Here is a 21,047-nt window from a genome sequence, read left to right on the forward strand (position 1 = left end):
AGGCAGTGAAGAGTTGAAAAACAAAAGGTGAAAAAAATGGTCCCATAGCCGTGTAATTAATTAATGGATTGTGAACCAAAAAAAACCTATATGGAAAGTAATGCCTACCGGGAAAAGAAAAAAATATATAAAGGGATCAATGTCTTTCTTGTCTTTTCTCTTCTTATAGACTACAAAATACAACCCTAATATAAATTGTTACAATTCCAACGCAGCCACCAAAACAAAAACAAGAGTAAAAATCCTAAATAGAATTTTTGTGCGGAAAAATTGAAGCAGAGTACTATTTGATTTATCTCTCAGTAAACAAAACAAGGTATGTAATTGGATATCGATAACTCAAATTTAAAATATATTTTTATTTTGTTTTATGTTTATTAAGAATTTAATAAGATTTTTTTTTATAATTTTTGCTTTTTTTTTCAAATTTGCTAGTTCTAACAATTGTTTTTTGAATTCTTGTTATAGTGATTTTTTATTCTAATTAATTAGATATATTTTATTGGTTTGTTTTGATTATGCATGGATTTTTTTCTTATGTTTTGTTTTTAGCAGAGCCATCAAAATTATCAATTTTTTCTCACTATATATGTTTTGATTTTAGGTTGAACCATGAACAAAATAACAAGAATTGATTCTTTTTTTGAAAAAAAAAAAGGAAAAATATTGATAGCTCACAGCCTAGTGAACCAACTCCAAGTAATGTTGAAGTTATGGTTGAGCAGCCTCTATGTACTTCAGTTTACAAAGAACCTGCGCTGATTGATGAGCAGCCTCTTACTAGAATTGATATTGCTCATTTAATTAGAGATCCAAGCAATCGTCCTCAAATTTGGGAATACCCGGTTAATCAACAAGATGAAATTCGAAGGGCATACATTAATTTGGGGCCATATCAACCTTTGATGTCTGAATATCCGCTAACTGGTAATAAACATCCTCGTCGATTTCAGTCTCATTGGTTCAAAAGTTATCCGTGGCTTGAATATTCAGAGAAAAATACTGCATTTTGTTTCCCTTGCTATTTATTTTCAAGTAAACCATCTGAAAAGCCAGGATCAGACACATTTACTATTTTATTTCAAAGTTTATTAAACATAAATAATGTTTCGTTTTAGTTAATGCTTCTTATATATTTTGTATGTTTGTATTTAATAGGTACAAAGATTATTATATATTTTGTAATACGTTCTTTAAATAAAACTAAATCAAGTAGTTTTTATTTTATTTTTACTTCTTATATATAATAAATTAAAAATATATATTATATTTTTTGGCCCCCCCTAACAAATAATCCTAGTTCCGCCCCTGACTGGAGGCTTACATGGTCGTTAACTTCATGGCCTGTGGGATTAGTCGGGGTACGCGCAAGCTGGCCCGGACATCCATGTTAAACTTTAAAAAAAAAAACCATGATAAAGAAAACCATGATCGCAACATTATATTGTGCCTCGTTACCCATGATAAGGAAAACCATGATCGCAACATTATATTGTGCCTCGTTACCGTGTTTCACGTTTATATATATATAGACCCACACCTCCTCCTCCATTTTCGTTATAACACCAGCCAGCTAATCCTCTCCATCTTTATAACCGCCGCCCTGCATCTTGTAACTAGTTAACTCTCCATACATACCAAAACATTTTATTCCCTAAAATTCCCAGTTTCTTTTCGTGTCATAAATGGGGTCTCAAAGAAATAATCAATACTTGACAATGATACTCTTTGTTACCTTTTTTTTCCTATCCTGTTCCCAGCGAATTCTGGCAGCGAGGCTATTAATAGGGAAACCTTGCGGTTCTGTATGTGAATATGGGCGCAAGTGTTGCCATGGTGGCGGTCCTCCTATGATATGACTTGGGAGGAGTGGGGTGGTTTGAGCTATAGTTAAATTATGGATGAATAATCTAGGGTCGGTTTTCCTTATACTTGCCAGCAAGTAACTTGGAATGCATAGCTGCCCTTAGTGTTGACTTTTTTTTTCTTTTTTTTTTTATCCATGGTTTGTTGCTCGTAGTGGTTGCTTATTTTGACCATGTTCTTGTTTTGGTTGTCTATTCTCTCCCTTAAAAAGGCTCCCTTTCTCTTTAAATTAAATCTTGAAATCTAAATTCGAGTTTTAGTGCTGTTTTAATTCCATTCAAAATAACAAATGGGAAGGTGATGAGAGAAGAAAAAGGAAAAAGGAAAGATGAAAAGATAAAGGAAGAGAGGTAATCATGATCCTGAAACCAACGCCCATGTATGAATAAAGAGTAGCAAGACCGTAGAAGGAAAGGAAATTCCAGACAGTAGCCAGATAGAAAATGTCAATTTTCAGCTTAATCAAGCATACAGCTCGATCCCTCATTAGTTGACATAAATTTAATATTAGCAATATATATAAGGCTTCCCTTTTGACCCCATGAATACGCTGTTGATGATATATATATGATGCTTTCATAGCCATGTTTTTTTTTTTTTTTTTTTTATAATCTTCATGCAGGTAACCAAATCGACAAGCTCAGCCTTTTCTTTAGGTTTCTTGTTTCTAATTGATCGTTTGGGCTTTGTAGATATGTATTGTGGAATAGTGAAGAAGAAGAAGAAGATGACTTTTTCTCAATTTGATAGTTTAGTATTATTTGAATTATTAATTCTATATAGGACATGTTTCCTTAAAAATAATAAACCTCTCTAAGCTCCCTATCTTTTCAGGACAACCATAAAATAAATCCATCCTCTCACTCTCCTGCCAACTCTCTTCTTATCTCCCTCCAGTCTTCTACGATTTAAAAGCATTTTATTATTATTATTATTACACACTTACTTTAGTTTCAAATCAATTTGCGAGTCGTTTCATGACAAATTCATAACTTGGACATTCAAGTTTTTTTTATCTTCCTAGTATATAATCAAGAAATAGTCGAAAGTTTTAGCCCTTACTTCTAATAATTAACCTCAACTACATATATCATTCTGCACAAGAAAAAGAATAACTTTATACTACATTTATATTCCCACTAGATAAGTCCAGATTGAATATTTTTTATGGTGCAAGAGTCATTGTATTGAAGCCCAACTGAGGCTATATATATAGTATAACCGCTGCATGTCACAGGTAAGAATAGAAAATACAAAGTCAGATGAATTTCTTACACAATTTGTATTTAAAAAAAAATAAAACATTAATAAAATTATTTTAAGGATCTTCGAAAAACTTTTAATATTTAAGATATGAGAAAGTAAGAAACTTGCAAGAAAAGAAACAAATTAAGTCAAAAAGATTTATGAAGATATGTTATTTAAAAAAAAAAAAAAGTTAAACATAATGAAGCATTGAGGATTTTCTCTTTTGAAATTCGCATCGTCTGTCGATGAGTCTTGAATTATTTGCAGTAAAAGAAACCACAGCATGCATGAACTCATGCTTGGCAGTTCAATTTTCAATGGGGTCTATCTTAGAGATTTAAGTAGTGACGAAATGGCTTGGAGTGATCCTCCATTGATACACAGACCCAGAACTACCGGAACCGATTAAATTGAACACTTTCACAGCAACAACAACTCCATCCAATGCGAGAACTCCTTTATACACAGACCCAGAACTACCGGAACCGATTAAATTGTCAAAAGAGAATCCATTAGTTGCTTGACGAAGGTCTTCATAGGTTACCCTTCGGAATGGCGCCTCACATGACAAATTTGAAGTGAGCTCATTTTTTTTTTTTTCAAGCGACACAAAAACAAAAAAGAGGTCATCAAGATTAATCCGATAAAGCCAAAAGAAATAGTGACTCCCAATATTAGCTTGGTAGAAGATTTTGGCTTTGACTTGGAAGTGCATGTGGACAGATTCAACTCAAGTATTCCTCCACAAAGATTCTTGTTCCCTGAAACTGAAACAGCACTTGCATTCTGAAAGACACCATGCACAGGCACCTCTCCTTCAAGGTCATTAAATGACAGATCCAAACTCTTCAACAGCATCAAGGCTCCCAAAAACTTGGGAATTTGGCAAGTCAAGTTGTTGTAAGAGAGATTAAGATCTTGAAGTGCTCTCAAGGAACTCAAAGACTCAGAAATGAGGCCTTGGAAGAAGTTTCCATCCAAATACAAATGTTCCAAACTCGTACACCTGCCAAGACTTGCGGGAATTTCCCCTGATAGCCTGTTTTTGGAGATGTCCACGTATCCAAGATTCGCTAACTCACCAACTTCAGAGGGCAAGGAACCCGTCAATTGATTTTCAGAGAGGACGAGATAGGTTGACAGGGATGAAATGCTAATGACCTCTTTCGGTATGGGACCACTCAGACTATTTTGGGAGAGAACCAAGAGCACCAAGTTCCGGCAGTTTCCAAGACTTGGCGGGATGCTTCCTTGTAAATTATTTTGATCGAAATCAATTTGCATCAATGAGGTAATGTTCCCTAAAGATGAAGGTATGCTCCCTGACAATTTGTTTTCATTAAGAAACAAATCACCTAAATTTTGTAATTTACCAATAGAATTTGGTACACTGCCAGTCAATTGATTTGCCTCAAAACCCAGAGCTTCCAAGCTTATGAGATATCCAATGCCGTCAGGAATACTTCCTCGTATTAGATTGCTTCCAAAAGTCATCTCCTTGAGCTTTGTTGAGAAGTTGCTAATTATAGCAGGCAGCACCCCTCCAAAATTATTGTCGTTTATGGCTAGAGATTCCAGCTTGCTGGTGTTTGAGAGGGTATAGAGAAAGGACAAATCATCATCCTCATCGTTTCCAAGATCATTTTCTTGTACTGAAAGCACCCTTAGATCAGGCATGTTTGCTAATGTAGGAACTTTTCCGGTGAATTTGTTGGATGATAGATAAATATGAGTAATTTTTGAAGCATTTAAGAGCGTTTGTGGAATCAATCCACTGAGTAGATTGCCGTGAACGGCAAGAAATTCAAGATTTGGAAGAGTTAGGCCTATGTTTGGAGGAAGTGTACCATGAAATTGGTTATAAGGCAGAGAGAAACGAATGAGCGAAGATAAATTATACAGGGAGGGAGGGATTGTACCACTCAGATGATTTGAGCCGAGGGCAAAGAAGTTCAATCTTTTCAATTTCCCAATAATATTGGGAACACCCCCTTGCAAGTTATTCTTTGTTCCAACAATTTTAACAATAGATGAAAGATTCTCAAAAGAAAGTGGTATCTTGCCATCTAAATTGTTATTTCTAAAAATAAATACCTGCAACTTTGATAACAATCCAAGTCCTGGAGGAAGGTTGCCAGAAAGATTGTTTCCCTCGAAATTAAGGTTCATGAGATTCGAACAACGAGAAATATTAACAGGGACTTCGCCACTGAAAGAGTTGTTCCCAAGGACCAACTTCTCTAGCCGAACCAAACGACCTACTTCTTGGGGGATCGTATTGCTGAAACTGTTGTTTTCCAGGCTTATTAGCCTAAGAAAACTCAAGTTCCCAATGTGTGGAGATAGGCGGCCCACTAGTTGGCTGGAGCGTAGGTCAAGCTCTATGACTCTTTGATGTCGTTTCCCGCATGTGACTCCTGACCACTGGCAGAAGTGTAAGGATTCATTCCATGAGCTCAGTTTGTTAGTGGGATCTGAAAGGTGAGCCTTGAAAGCTAGTAGCGAGAGTCTGTCTGTCTCAAGTCCTCCTCTAGGTAATGAGAAAGAGAAAGAGTATTGAATTATTTGCAGTAAAAGAAACCACAGGATGCATGAACTCATGCTTGGCAGTTCAATTTTCAATGGGGGTCTGTCTTAGAGATTCAAGTAGTGACGAAATGGCTTGGAGTGATCCTCCATTGATACAGCTATATATAGGAAAGGAATGAATGGGATTCTTAAGATGGATTCTGACAAATTTTATTCTGTTCATCAACGAACATCATTAAGCTCCACTCCACACACACACTAACTCCACTACGTTTGAATTGCCTCAAGAGAATGTCCATGAGGTTCAAAGTAAATTAACGTGTAACATGGCATCGAACCCAAAAATACTCTTTCTTAAAAGTCCCAGCTTTTTTTTCGTGTCATAAATGGATTCTAAAAGAAAATATAATCAATACTTGACAATAATACTCTTTCTTACCATTATTTTTGTATCATGTTCCAACCCAATAATGGCAGCGAGGCCATCAGGGAGTGATGATCATCAGCTTGGAGATTATGCTGGTAATCATGACAACGGGCCTTGTAACTCATGCCTATATGTACCCAGAAGACTTGGTAGATGCAGAATTGGTGTACCTCCAGTTTGACGTCGTAAAATGATGAATGAATAATCCAGGGAGGTTTTCCCTTGTACTTCCCAATGTTTTACTGTTTTTACCCATGGTTTTAGCTTTCTTTTGCCTTTGAGGAATGCTAATTATTTCTGTGTCTTCTGCTGGTTTGAGTTACTTATTTTTTTGGATCTTGTTTTAGTGGTGTGTGTATATGTTTGTTAATTTGATAGCGGTTATTTTTTAAAAATTATTTTTGACGTCAGCATATAAAAATGATCTAACATCATAAAAAAATTAAAATAAAAAAAAAATTAATTTTTTTAAAAAATATATTAAAAATACAAAAAATAAACGAGTTCTAAATTTTATTTAATAAATGGCATTTTGGATTCAGGGAAATCCAATAACTCAGTCTGTTAAAGATGTAATATGAATAATAATGAATTTATTAGATGATGTACATAAGTTCCGGTATATCAAAAAAAACACTTTAGCAAATTCTTTTATATATGATACATCAAATTGAGCAACAGGATGTGTCTAGAATTGTTTCTTGCCGACTTACATGCATCCTACTATATTTATTTGTCTGGCAAAACCAAAGATTGGGTCAGTTAACAGGGGCGGAGCCAAGACATTAGGTTTAGAAGGGCCAAATTAGAAACAAAAATTTAGAGGGGGTAAAAGTTAAAATTTACTAATTTTAGAGCTAAAAATTTTAATTATTCAAGGGGGAGACAGGCGAAAAATATAATTTTTGCAAGGGCTGGGGCCTCTATCAGCCACCCCTACCTCTGCTCCCGGCAATTAAAGCTAATATGAGAAAGTGATTTAGTAAGAATATCAACTAGGGAAGAGAAGAACCAAATTTGAATACCCTTCTTAACAACTCTATCACAAACAAAAAGATAATCAACCTCAATATATTTATTATGAGCATGAAAAATTAGATTAACAAATACATAGATAGCACTTAAATTTTCATGGAAGCCAAATTTTGACAATAAAAAACAAATGCATAAAATTATAGCAGTAGCATCAGATAAAACCTTTTATTCAGTTTTCATAAAGGATCGAGCAATAATTTTGTTGCTTCTTAAACTTTCATGAAATTATAGGAGTATTACTTAGATATACAACATAACAACCAGTAAACTTACTACTATCAATACTATCAGCTTAATCAATATTAGTGAAGCTATGAAAGGACAAAGATGAACCATAAGAGATGTGTAAACCATACGAAGTCATAGCTTTTAGATAATGTAAGATGTTTTTAACAATCGCCAATGAGGAAACTTATTCAAGGCATAAAAGGCCAAGTCCGGTAAAATTAAGATACTGTAGAGCACCAACAATATATCTATACTATGTGGAATTAGAGCACGAAGCACTAGACACCATGATTAACTTTGATGAGGAAGATGAAAAAGGATCAAGTGGTTTACAATAAGATATAATTGCTTGATGGAGGATATCCAGAGCATTCTTTTGTTGACTAAGCAAGTTACCCATAGAAGTAGACTTCACCTTAATGCCCAAGAAATAATTGACAAATCCTAAAAAATATTGTAAAGCACCAACAATATATCTATATTGTGTGGAATCAGTGTACGTACAAAGCACTAGACACCATGGCCAACTTCAATGAGGAAGATGAAAAAGGATCCACTAGTTTACAATAAGACATAATTGGTTGGTGGAGAATATTCAGAGCATATTTTTGTTGACTAAGCAAGATACATAAAAGTAGGTTTAACCTCAATTCCTAAAAATTAATGGGCAAATCCTAAATCTTGAAACTTAAAATCTATATTGCGCATAAGAGAAACAGGAGAGGCTGGCGCTTTGGTTTCGTCAGGATGGCAGCTGATAAGCATATTGATGCTGAGTTGAAATCACTAAACGAGATTTGATTCGGATAATCAATGTGATTGATTCAGACGATGAATCCATGAAGTGGCTGAGTTGTAGCTCGCTTGGTAATATTCTTGATGGAGTGAATTATGCTAATCTAAGCCATTAGTGGAATACCTTTTGTGAAGCTAAGATTTTTGGGTGCTTCAAATTAGGCTCTTTTCACCTTCGACGGTATTGATATTCTTAAACAAAAGCATAGAGAATATGAACCCTGCTAGATCAAAATTTTTTGATTGTTGTTGATTGTTTCTCTTGGGTTGAACTATTTGGCCTTGCAATAACATCTTGGATAATGGATAACTTTCAAGCAGCTTTTTCTCATTATGGCCTTGCCTTGTGACCAGGTTTTCAAGACTTAAAAAGGAAGCAAAAGTTTTGTCTGTACCTATTTTTTTTTTATAAATTTACTACGTAAAACTAAAAGAAAATAAAATTTTCTAATATCTTTGCATAGTAAATAAAATATTATAAAGAAGGGTAACTCTCATAACCCAATTTTTTACCTTTTTATTTTAATTAATTTATTTACTGAAAAAAATGATGAAAAACAAATAAAAATAAAATAAATAAAGAATAAATTAAAATTTGGGTTATGGGCAACATGATTGGAAGTTTAAAGATTTAATTAAATTTTTTACTAGTTTAATTCACCAAGTCAAGGGTTTAATTGGAGAGTTGATAAGTTTTGAGACTTAATTAAGATTGAAATCAATTTCATTAATCCAATCAAAGGTTTAATTGGAGAAATGATAAGTTTTGAGACTTAATTAAGCATAGAATTAATTTAATTAATCCAATCAAGGGCTTAATTGGAGAATTGATACGTTTTGAGACTTAATTGAGATTGGTATTAATTTAATTAATGAAATCAGGGGCTTAATTGAAAACTTTTCAAAGTATATGGCTGATTCTGGTAAATTTTCCAGGAAATTAACATCCAGGGACTGTTTTGTACCATTCTCTGAAATGCAGGGGTCCAATTAAAGTTTATCCAAGGGCTTGATTACAAAACATCAAGGCCCAAAACGCAAAATAACCCCAACACTGTTCATCTTCTTCACCCGATAAAAAGAAAACTGCTGCCTTTACTCATGCATTAAAAACAGAGAGCATGGACCGCATGGCATTCTAAGGGAGGATAAAACCAGAAAAAAAAACGGCTGGAGGGGGGGAGGGAGAACCAAGGGGCTGAGAAGAGAAAAAAAAGGAGCCACGAACAATGGAAAACAAAGAACACAGGGGAGAAGACGCAGGAGACTAAAAAACAGGGCAGAACCGAGGAGCAAAGGAGACGCAAACTCAACCCATCGGACGAAAGCGCAGAGACGAGAACCGGCGTTGACCATCGTCTTCACAGTCTTCAGCAACCAGCCTCCAGAACCAGAGGCAGCAGAACAAAGAATGAAAAAAGGAAGGGGACGACACCGAGAACGTGGTAGAACCAGAGACAGAGGACGGAAGATGAAGAAGAAGAAGAAGCAGAGGACCGAAACCTGAAAAGAGAGTCAAGAGAACAGAGAAGATAAACAGAGAGGATAGGCTAACGAGAAACAGAAGCAGGGAACATTGGCCAATCATCGTCTTCGCCGCAGCACCTAAACCAGGACTAAAAAGGAGGACATACAGAGAGAGAAGAACCGAGAAAGACAGGGAACTGGCGGGAAAAAAAAAAAACAGGAGACAGAGGACGAGAGAAAAAAAAACTGGGAAAGGAAGAACTGAGAAAAATCGAGGAGCAGAAAATAGAAACCCAGAGAGCAGAGAGAAACCGAACAGAGCACAGAACAAAACAAAAAAAAAACCGAAAGAAAAGAGAAATCAAAGAGCAACACAGAGCCATTGTTTTCTTCCCTGCAGAAAAACCTAAAATCAACAACCAATTCACGGCGGACCGGTCTCTCCATCGTCTTCTTGGTTTCAAAAGTCGCTGAGAAAAACGAAGAGGCAACGTAGAAAAGTGAGCACAGAAGGAGACAAGCAGAAGGGAAAAACATAAGCAGAGGAAAGCCACCATGACCAGAACCAGTGTTGCTGCTGCCTTCGGTGTTTCCAGAACCAGGTAAGTAAGCTTCTCTTTCCCCGCTTTTCATTTTAATTCACTTTCTTTGCCTGCTCATGCACGCGTGATTTATTTCACGCGTGCTTCATTAACTCAGCCGGGCCACTGGTTATTGTTAACGTTTAAAAATTCTAATAAATTAAAAAGTTCAATTCCTAATAAATTTAATATTAACGTTTAAAAATGAAAAAACAAAATAAGAAAAAAAAATACATGTTATTGTTCCGATGAACAATAACATGCGAGGAGGGGAACAATGATTTTCCCTCCTCGGCCACTTCTTGTTAATGATTAGAACAGATTAATTTAATTTACCCCTAATTTGTTTCTCTTATATTTTATTTAAGTTAGTTCTATTTCTTTATAGAAACAAAAATCTTTTGTTATTAGCAATGATAATTAATCTCGAAGATAAAATAAATGAAAATATACTAAATAGCACCCACTGTCAAAATATTTACATACTGTTACATTCTAAATTAATCAAGGAGGTTATGAAGTAGTCAGGGTCAAGGATAAGAAAGACAAACATGGTAATGGGTTCATTTGGCGTTTGATCTTGTTCGTAGCTTTCCATTCTGGAGAGCTCACGGACTTGCATGTAGTGTTCCTCTTGAATGTTCTCTCGAGTCTTGACAACTATATTGGATAATTTTTATGTTAGCCACGCTACAGAGGATAATTTTTACCAGTTGGTGATCCTTTAAGAAATGGGATTTGTTACATTTCCTGCTGTGATTTTGATGATTGTACCGCATCCCCAGTTTCTACTTCGGATTGAGCATTTAGCAAGCCTGCAGCTTTCCAACGGTGAAATTGTACCACCTATTTACAATTACATATAATTTGACTGCAGCAAGATAATTAGGCCAAACTCATTAAATTAGTTATTGGGAGTGTGAGTTTGGTATTACGATGGAAGATGTTTTTTAAAAAATAGATTAAAATTTTTTTTTTATTTTTAAGATGAACACATTAAAAAATCATTAGAAAACACTAAAAATAATATTAATTTGATGTTTTTTCGAGCCAAATACATCAAAACACACGCTGTACATAACAGGCACATAACAGGCACTTGAGTGGAGAAGTGATCGTATTGTGTACTCACTGATATTGATTGAGATTATCATGTATCAGGAGCAGTGAAAATACATGAAGTGCATGCAAAATGTTGACAAACTCCTCCTTAAACAACTCGTTTCCCCTTACTAAGTGTTCTGTGGAATCTGAAAACAAGCTGTTTCCTCGACAAGAACAAATATCAAACCCAAGCACATGCATTCTTGCGAAGCATATATCAAATCCTAACTGTTGATGAGATGCTAGATCTGAAGAACACCAGAACATTTTGCTGGATGCCAGCATGTGTGGCTTCAATTCAAGCACATTTATTGACCTATGTAAGCATGTTTTTCGATACAAGGGGAACGAGTTTCGCATCCTCGCCATGAGCACTATCATGGCTAAACCAAAGTGTAAGTGCAAGTCTCTCCCCTTCAGTTATCTGTGAAAGAAAATTGATAAATTATAGTAGAAAACAATGAAAAAAAAATAAGTAGCTGAGACTTTACCTACCATAAATTTGGTAGCAGAAGGGAAGATTACAGAAAAACAAGAGTTCATGAACGGTAAATACATATTGGTCACAAAATAAACTCTGCATGAATCGACGTGCAGCGAGATGCAGAGCTAATAGCATATGCTGTTGGGAAATGATTCACAGATGGAAGAAATAACAGGAATATATAGCAACCTAGAGTGTTCAACAATGACCACCCACCACAGCACTTGAATTGTTTGAATTCATTCCCAGCTCAACATCCAAGCAAACATCAAAAAATATCAGAAGCAGAAGCAAAAAAATAGAGCAGTGAAAGCAATCACAGCCAGTATGGACTCTGGACATAACTGATTCTGAATTGACTTGGTTTTACAGATATTTGCAAAGAGGTCTCGGGTGTGATTTTGGAGGATCATGTATGAATAAGGAAGAAGAAATCAACAAATACAACCGCAATCTGTTCAAAATCGACATGACTTTAACCTGTAACATTTCCACACTCACTTTTGATATTATGATTAAAGTTTACAAAGGAAACGGTAATTTTCCATTTTCACATTGTTTGATTCATCTGCTCCACTATCTTCTTCAAACTTGACAAAGAAAAAAAACTACAAGCATATTTCCAAGGATTGACTACCAAGCATGTATAAGCAAATGAACATTGTTTTTTCTTCTCCAGAATGACTACAGAGAAAAAGGCTATTGGCTCCACAAAATGGCAGGTTACTGTTCACAGTATTGGAAGAGTCGAACTTGACATGTAAACTTCATAACCTTAGTCTAGGAAGCAGTTCAGCTTACTTCACATCTTCTATTCAAGTTGATCAGATCTTGGATTTATGACCCTAAGAATGCATCAACCTTGCTATTTGTTCCCCTTGACAAAAACTTCATGCAAATGGGTGGTTTTACACCTGCTAGAGCAAGTATTGAACTAGGCAAAGTCCATATCCCATCCCCACAAATCAAACCAGAAGCCACTGCTGGCCCAAAAGCATCTGCCTTCACCTTGTCAATCTTTTCCCAAATAAAAAGAATCAAGCTTCCCAGACACATGTCGATGGCAAAGTATGAGCCAATATAGAAAGGTATAGCCATTGCCATTGGATTGGGAATGAACCTAGCCCATTTCTTACCCAATGCATCCTTGATCAAATTTATCAGAATAGCTGCACCAAAGAATCCATAACAAAGATAGAGGCAATTCTTTGGTAGAGCTGAGAAGCCTTCTACCCCCAATATGGCCATGTTTCGATACACAGTAGCATAAGGAGCAGGGTATTGACTTCCAGTAGTCCCAAGATCCTTGAAGGCCTTGAAAAAGAGCCAAAAGACGCTAGGGGAAATTACGCAACCCATTGCAGTGCCAATCAGTTGGCTCACAAACATAGACCGTGGTGAGGACAAGGTTAGATAACCAGTCTTGAAATCTTGAGAGAGGTCAGAAGCCGTGGAGACTATATTCATCATGACTCCACAGGCAGCTAGACCTGCAAGAACTCCACCATATGAGGCACCAGCCCATGCCCCAATTACAAAAATAGCTAGCTTCCCATAGGTTGATGCAAGGGACCAATCAGTGAGGCCACATCCATAAGCATTACAAAATGCCAGGGCTGGGGCAAAGATGTAGATGACCAGTATGTAATACCATTTGAGTTCATGAAAAATATGTGGAAGTGTGGCGGTAGAGATGGCAGCAATCGCAACATAGCCTGCAATAGAAAACCATGTTGGGATTTGATCTTTCAGAAAGAGTCGGGTTCGTTGTTGCTCATCATAGGAGATCTTGGAGCTCTCAGGAGAGGAACGGTCAGCAACAGGGAGATTACTGGTTGCTTTTCTCACTCGAAGTTGAAAAAACAAGGCAGCAAGCGTTCGGCTTAGCACCTTGAAGAAGTTGTACAGACCATCACCCAAGATCAAGGCAATGGCAATAAATACCTGGTCCATCACATAAGGTGTTGGTACATACAAAGCCTTCAAGAAGTATGTTAAAACATGGCACTCTTGTCATCTTAACCTTATTAGACACTTACCTTGTAACCTTGGAGGCCATGCAGGCTGGATGCTTTGAGGTCTGCTGGATACCAATCACCCTTTTTTGTATCTATCAGAGGCCACATGAGACCCCACGAAAGAATTCCTCCAAGCAATACTGATACGTTTATGATGTATGGGCAAATCATTCCAACTCCAACATATGTTGCTGAGAAATCAAAGAAGAATCTGTACATATAGCAAGGACAATATTATTAAAAGAGACCACAACTAATTTGAAACAAAGCGCCCTAATAAATGTATCTACATTCAAAAAGACATGAATTTTTTTTTAAAATAACGCATTTACTGGTTTTCATATGCTTTAAGCCCAAGTGAGGGAAAGCTAGCAAATCCACAACCATCTCCTGCAGTATAGAACCATTGAAAGACACCCCACAAGAAGCTGAATGAGAAGAACTTGCCCAAGACCTTCACTTGTTTCCTGCAATGGTAGAAAAATAAAGTTGGATACTTTCACATGCCGGATGATCATTTAACTACAAGTGCATTAGGTCTGACAATGCCTTACTTTGCTAGCTTGGCTCCTGCAGGAGTGTGAAAGCTGTTGATGAGATGAGCAGTCGCAGTGCCACTTGGATATGTCAATTTGAAGTCAACAATCATGACCTGGAAGCAACCCAGGTAACAAAGAATATTAGTTTTTGGCAAAATTAATAAATTCAACAAAACATAAAATGCAGAGGAAAGTTTTCAATTTCCTATAATCACATGACAAAGTTGAATGGTAATATATGTTGGAAAGTGTACCTTCCGGAGAGGCACCACTGAAAAGAGTCCAAGAAAGCTGACAACAAACAGAAAGCCAATCATCCAAGAAAGGGATGGATTTTTAAAGGCATCAGTATGTTCTGTAGATTGTTTGGCCACAGCTTCACTCATTCCAAACAGGTAGCTCCCAAAGCCTCCTATTAAACAGAAACAGAATACAAATTATTGAATGAAAACCATTACTTGTATGAAATTCAACAAGCTTAAAATCGTCATAAGCGTAATCACAAATTAGCTGTTTCATTACAAAGGTTTCAGGTTCAAAACAAGTTTGGAACGCACGCAGCCATGCTTATATTGATTATTAAGATAACAAATTAGAAATAACAGCGTATTCATCTCAAAATAAAGTTGATGATTCTCAGTCAATGAAGAAGCTCAATAGAGTAAAATCTACACTGAAGGTTTAATTTTAATAAAGCTCAAGCTCACTACTAGCATTCTAGAAAGAGATCAATTAATCACATTTTCTTTCTTTTTATTACTAACGGAGACGTCTTCTTTTTCCATCTAATACCACTTTGAACTATGTAAGTCATCCAAATCCGGCTCCTATATATTGAATTGTATACCAAAAATCTTATCTGGTGAGACTGTGGACCAAAAAGGTTGCGTGCCTTTACTGCCGGCCGCACTTTATGCCTGGTGGAGCACTCGAAACCTAAGAAAAAGCTAGAAGAGCTAATAAAAAGTAAACCCCCCCCCCTCCCCAAACTCCCACCCACCACCACCATTATCACACTCCACGAAAAAGGGAAAATCTGGTAAAGTAAATTATTAGAGAAGATTTCCATCAAACTTTTTAAAGAAAGTAGATTTGTTCATGTCACTCAGCTAAAACATCTCTTAAAATTTAGTTTTTAGGTTGGGGAAAAATCTCTTTAAATTAATGAAAGAAAAAAAATCACTGAACATCTAATGAAATCTTAATTTTGATGCGTCTCTCGGCTACTTTAGGCAGTAAAATCTTATTATGTTCAAGGATCATCTACATCTAATCGTATCTGAGAGAAAAAGGGATCTAGAGAGAAAAAGGGCTGCCTTATCATGTAATCTAGCAACTAGTAAAAGGAAATCTTGACAATGTATTTGAGTAACTAATCACTTGATCAAAGAAGTCTAGTTATGTCATCAAAACAAAAAGGAAAATCTTGAATTAAAAATACTTAACGAGTGCAGAAAGTATACCACTAAAGGCAATGCCAGAGGAGGCAACCACGCAAGTCTGGATAACAGTGTTCTCTTGCCTGGTAAAGGGTTGCTTCAAATGGCCAGAACTTTCAAGAAACTTTGTCCAGGTCTTGGTGAAAAAGAACCCCAAAAGGCCAGCAGAGACATTGAGGGAAGGTATGATACCAGTTGTAAGATTGAGCTTCATAACTATGAAGCTGAACAAAATACTCAACACAAAGCTGACCACAAAGGCCCTCAATGTCAGCTGATTCCTCCATGAAGGCACTTCTTGATTCTCAAATACCCTTTCCACTGACAACCCATTTTCTTCCTCTTTCTTGTCCTCCTTTTTGCGATCATCATCTCTTCCATTGTGATCCATTTTCTTTTCTTGAAAAAAAAAAATGATACTTTGTTTTAGTGAATCTCTAAAAAGGCTGGATAGATGGGACTATGCTAAGTAAGTCAAGGTTGTTGAGATTATTAACGATACGTTAGGAAGTGTGCAAGCAGCTGGGGATGATGACGGTGATCCAAAAATGATTTGACTCATGTTGTCCCCTTCACTTCACTTACGGGTAAGAGGTCAACTTGCAATCCCTTTATCGGGGCAAGGAGAATCGTCCATTCTAATTAAGTTTTCAATTTCGTTTCGATAGATATTTTATTTTTTTAATTAAAATAAAATATTTTAATTTTAAAATATTTTGATGTGTTGTTTCATGATTGTATTGTTATATATATATATATATATATATATATATATATATATATATATATATATATATATATTCAACAAATATAATTCAAATTCAAGATAAATTATGCAATACAAACACAATATCAAATAAATATAATTTTAAATTTTAAAATATTTCTAAATAGTTAATATTAAATAGATATTTAACTTAAAGTAATTTAACTTAAACAAAATATCAAAATATTATGAAAGTAAAATGTTTTAACAAAAATATTTTAAATATAAAGTTAATTCAATGTTATCAAGTGTCTAATGGAATTTAAAGCATCTCTTGTTTTGCTTAAAATCCTACAAAGCATAAACATGAAAAAAAACAACATGAATATAAACCATATATATTAGTGATAAATCTAATTTAAAAAAATTAATATCATTATTAATGAAAATAGTAATAATAATTTTCAATATTATTATTAATATCATTGCTATTGAAAGTAGTAATGAAAAAGAGCTTTTTTTATAATCGGGTGATTTAATTAATGAAATTAAGCAAGTTCAATTTGATTCAATGACTTTTCAAGAGTGGAACGGAACATGTAGAATGAAACCGAAACGTTTCAGGCGAAATTTAGCTGAAAAATTCGGAACGGATCGAGATTTAAAATGAGATGAAATTTGTTCCGTTTTGTTCTGTTTTTTGAATTGGTATGGAATGTTTCGGCTATTTCGGGTGAAACAGAACAGAATTAACAATCTTGATTCTAATGCTTTTTAAGTTCAAAATTTGTTTTTAGTTCTTTTAAAAAACTATATATTTATATCTTATTATTAACTATATTTATAAATTTACCTAAGTTTTTATTTAGAGATATAAATTTTCTTCAAAGTAAAATCATGAGAGTTGTTAAGCTTAGTTTGAACCAGTGTTTTAAAACCCGGACCGGCCCGACGGGTCAACCCGGAACCCGGCCGACCCAGGCATGGGACCGGTCTGGGTGGAGGCCAAAACCCGCTTGGGAATTGGCCCAGCCAGACCCGGTCGACCCGAAGGGTCGACCCGAGACCCAGTTGACCCGGCCAGACCCGGGTGAGTCCCGATCAATTTTTTTTTATTTTTCCTGTCATTAAACGACGTCGTTTAATGACATCTGAAGACTAAAATCCTAAAACGCTGAACACTGAAGACCCGGTCACTTTTGCTTCACAAGAAAACAACCGAATCTCAAACTTTGAAGCCTGAACAGAAGACAATTTTGAGGAAATTCAACAACCCTGGTGATCTCAACTATCCGTCGTTCTCGGTGGTGTTTACCAACAATAGGGTTGTAAGGTACACCCGAGAATTGACAAATGTGGGCGCTGCTGGCTCCATTTATGAAGTAGTCGTGACTGGGCCGCAAGCAGTGCAGGTGACGGTGAAGCCTTCTAAGCTTGCCTTTTAAAAACGTTGGGGACAAGCTTAGATACACAGTGACTTTTGTGGCAAGGAAAGGTGCCAGTCTCACTGATAGATCTGGATTTGGTGCAATCGTGTGGAGAAATGCTCAACACCAAGTTAGGAGCCTAGTTGCATTTTCATGGATGCAGTTGTGAGCTTTTCTTCTTCAGGTTTCTTATTTGTTATAGATGAATATGGGTTTTCTGTTGACGGGCCTGGTCACGACTTTGCTTGAGAGAGAGCTGCCAAACAAGGAGAAGCCAGAGCTGGGATATGATTTATGGTATTGTTTGCCCTTTACTAGGCAGGATATAGGGCTGCTAAAAGTTTGATTTTAATTAACCGCGTCCTCGAGAACCTAGGTTCATCGTAAGTTGTTTCCACGGGAAGTGAGTGGAGCTTTGTATTTCCCGAGGAGAGTCCATGTAGATGAAAGGGAAAAGATAGGCATAAGAGCTATGAGGGCTACAAGTTCCTGAGAAGAGTTTTTATATAGTTTTTTTGGGTTGATCCGGGTTAACCCGGGTCAACCCATCTGACCCGTGACCTAATCACTTGACCGGGTCAATGACCGGGTCGGGTTTCAAAACTATGGTTTGAACAATGAGTCCATCAATTTAAAATATAATTTGGATTAAATTTTAAATTAAATGTAAAAATCGATTCAATTAGAATTTTTTTAATAATGTAGTATAAACTATATTTTTTTAATTTTTAAAAAATAGTTTATATATTATTTTGATATAACGATATCAAAAATAATTTTAAAAAAATATATAATTTTAATATATTTTTAAATAAAAAACAATTTAAATCACAATCACTACTATAATTTTAAACATACAATTAAAATTAAAAATCATGTAAATAATTCTATAACTCGGTACTCCTGTCTAAACTTGACTTTTTTAAAAAATAATATTATTTTAATTTTAAAAAATTTAATATACTCAATTAATAATTAAGACCTGTACAGTTCATAACCTGAACTCTTGCCGTCCATAATTCGGATCTTGAACCGCCGGCCAAGTTTAAGGACTTTGCGGTCCGCTATCTCTGTAACTATGGAGTCAACTTGCAAGTTTTGTTTCCATTGGTAACACAATATTCCATGTACATTCACGCTTGCTTTGGTTTGCTTTGTTCTTGTAATTAAATAAACAAAGGTTTCTAAATGAATATTATTTTAGATTTTTAGGGTTTTGGAATCATGTCATTTAGTATTTTAGATTTTCCATACAATGAGATTAAGGGATGCTAAGAAATATAATAATAGTTGTTTTAATATATATATATATATATATATATATTAAAATAATTATTTTTATTTTTAAAAATTTATTTTTAACATTAATATATTAAAAAATTAAATCTTCAAAAAACACTATTTAAAATGCAATCCCAAACCGCGTCTAAAAATAAATTAATAATGTTATTCAATGATCTCATTTTATGTTTTGTGATTTTAGCTCTTGTGATAATTAATAGATGATAAAGTTTTTTCATTGATTTTTCTAATTTAAAACCTTATTTTATAGAGGTTGTTGTGACGTGGGGGGTGGGGATGAGAACAAAAAATATAAATCTCCTATAATGACTGCACGATTCCCGGTGTTCTGATTCAGACCTTCCAAAATCCATGGGTCAAATGTTCTCTTTGTGATGGTGAAACAATACAAAACCATGATTTCCAAGTTTTTATTTCTTTAATAAATTGTCGACCAATAAAATATGACCATTAATCTCCCTAGTATACATATAAGCAACCCAATCGTTGGATTGATAAAAAAAAAAAAAACATCCTTCTTTTATTATTATTATTATTATATAATCGAATAATTCACACCTTAAATCAAGTTTTTTTTTTTTAAAAAAAATTGTTAATTTTTCTAGGGAAATAAACTTAATGACAAAAGCTAAATCCAACACACTACTAGGAAATTGACAAAAGTACATGACAACTCTGATGCACTGGTCAATAATATTTTTAAATAAAAAATATTATATTAATGTTAAATTATATTATTATCCTCAACTAAAGTAACAATGAACAAAAAAATTGAGGTTAAAAACTCATAATATCCCTAATCTTAATGAATTCAATTTCTTGGATTCAAGAGTGTGTAATTCTATTTTGTATAAAAAATAAAAATACATAAATACTTCTACTCAAAACTATTTATGTTTGTTTACTCTTGAAAGTGTTTTATTTATTTTACTGTTTATTTATTAAATAGATAAAAAAAAATACCCTAAATAAATTAATAATGACTAATGTGCCATGTAAAAATACTAAAATATCCTTGGTTTAAAGGCAAATAATAATAGTCATTACACTATAATATTAAATAGGAAAATGTGAGGGGGCTACATATATTTTGTTATAATAGTCATTACACTATAATACATACAATTTTGAATGGCGTAGATGCGGGAAGGAAAGCATAATAATGCTATATATGGAATAAATATTTGAAGTGCCTGCCTCTAGTATTAGAGGAGAAAATGCTTTCGAATTCAAAATTGTATATATATGGCCTACAAATTTAGGACAAGTCATGCTTGAGTAAGCCTGCTTCATTCCACCCCCAAGTTTTTTATTTTTATTTTTATTATTAGAATCGTTGCCAAGTTTTGGTTTTTATAAATAAGGAAGAGCCAAGCAAGGCCAAAAGATAATCTTGAAGAGCCACATCCATCACCTTGAACAAATTAAAACAAAGGATTGTGGGAGGAACAATTTCTTAAACCCAAATTAAATGGAGTCTGCGGTCTCCAAGGAGTTAAATCTTGTTTATTTGGTTAGCATATCACATGATGCAATGATTTTATTATTATTATTATTATTATTATTATCCGAGCAGTAATTATTACATCTAATCTCATTTCTCGTTAATAAAAACTGATACAAAAATTTTCATATAAATTTAAAAATAATTTATTTTTTTAATTCCCTTTTTTTGCATAGAAAAAGTAAATTTTGAATAGAAAATACTATTTAAATTAAATATAAATTTGAATAGAAAAGGTAAGGAATTTGGATCTTCGAAAATATTATTTAATATAAAAATAAATGAAATGAAATTGAGTGTGTTTGGAATTGTGATAGTGATTGAGTTTAAAGTAATTTTGCTATTACA

The 21,047-nt window shown here is 34.6% G+C and overlaps 1 protein-coding gene and 1 pseudogene across 1 annotated transcript; both read right to left on the bottom strand.

Annotated features, from left to right (window-relative positions):
• Positions 1-3,451: 3,451 nt before the first annotated feature.
• LOC118030307 (uncharacterized) lies at positions 3,452-6,233 on the bottom strand (annotated as a pseudogene).
• Positions 6,234-12,238: 6,005 nt separating this feature from the next.
• LOC118030387 (probable metal-nicotianamine transporter YSL7) lies at positions 12,239-16,345 on the bottom strand. Its single transcript, XM_035034470.2, has 6 exons — positions 15,785-16,345; positions 14,576-14,733; positions 14,337-14,434; positions 14,115-14,249; positions 13,804-13,993; positions 12,239-13,708 (listed from the first exon to the last, which is right to left on the bottom strand). Exons 1-6 carry the CDS (start codon positions 16,149-16,151, stop codon positions 12,602-12,604), a joined length of 2,055 nt encoding a protein of 684 aa, XP_034890361.1. The 5' UTR covers positions 16,152-16,345; the 3' UTR covers positions 12,239-12,601.
• Positions 16,346-21,047: the final 4,702 nt, after the last annotated feature.

This window comes from Populus alba, chromosome 4 (assembly GCF_005239225.2).
Source record: "Populus alba chromosome 4, ASM523922v2, whole genome shotgun sequence".
Taxonomy (NCBI): domain Eukaryota; kingdom Viridiplantae; phylum Streptophyta; class Magnoliopsida; order Malpighiales; family Salicaceae; genus Populus; species Populus alba.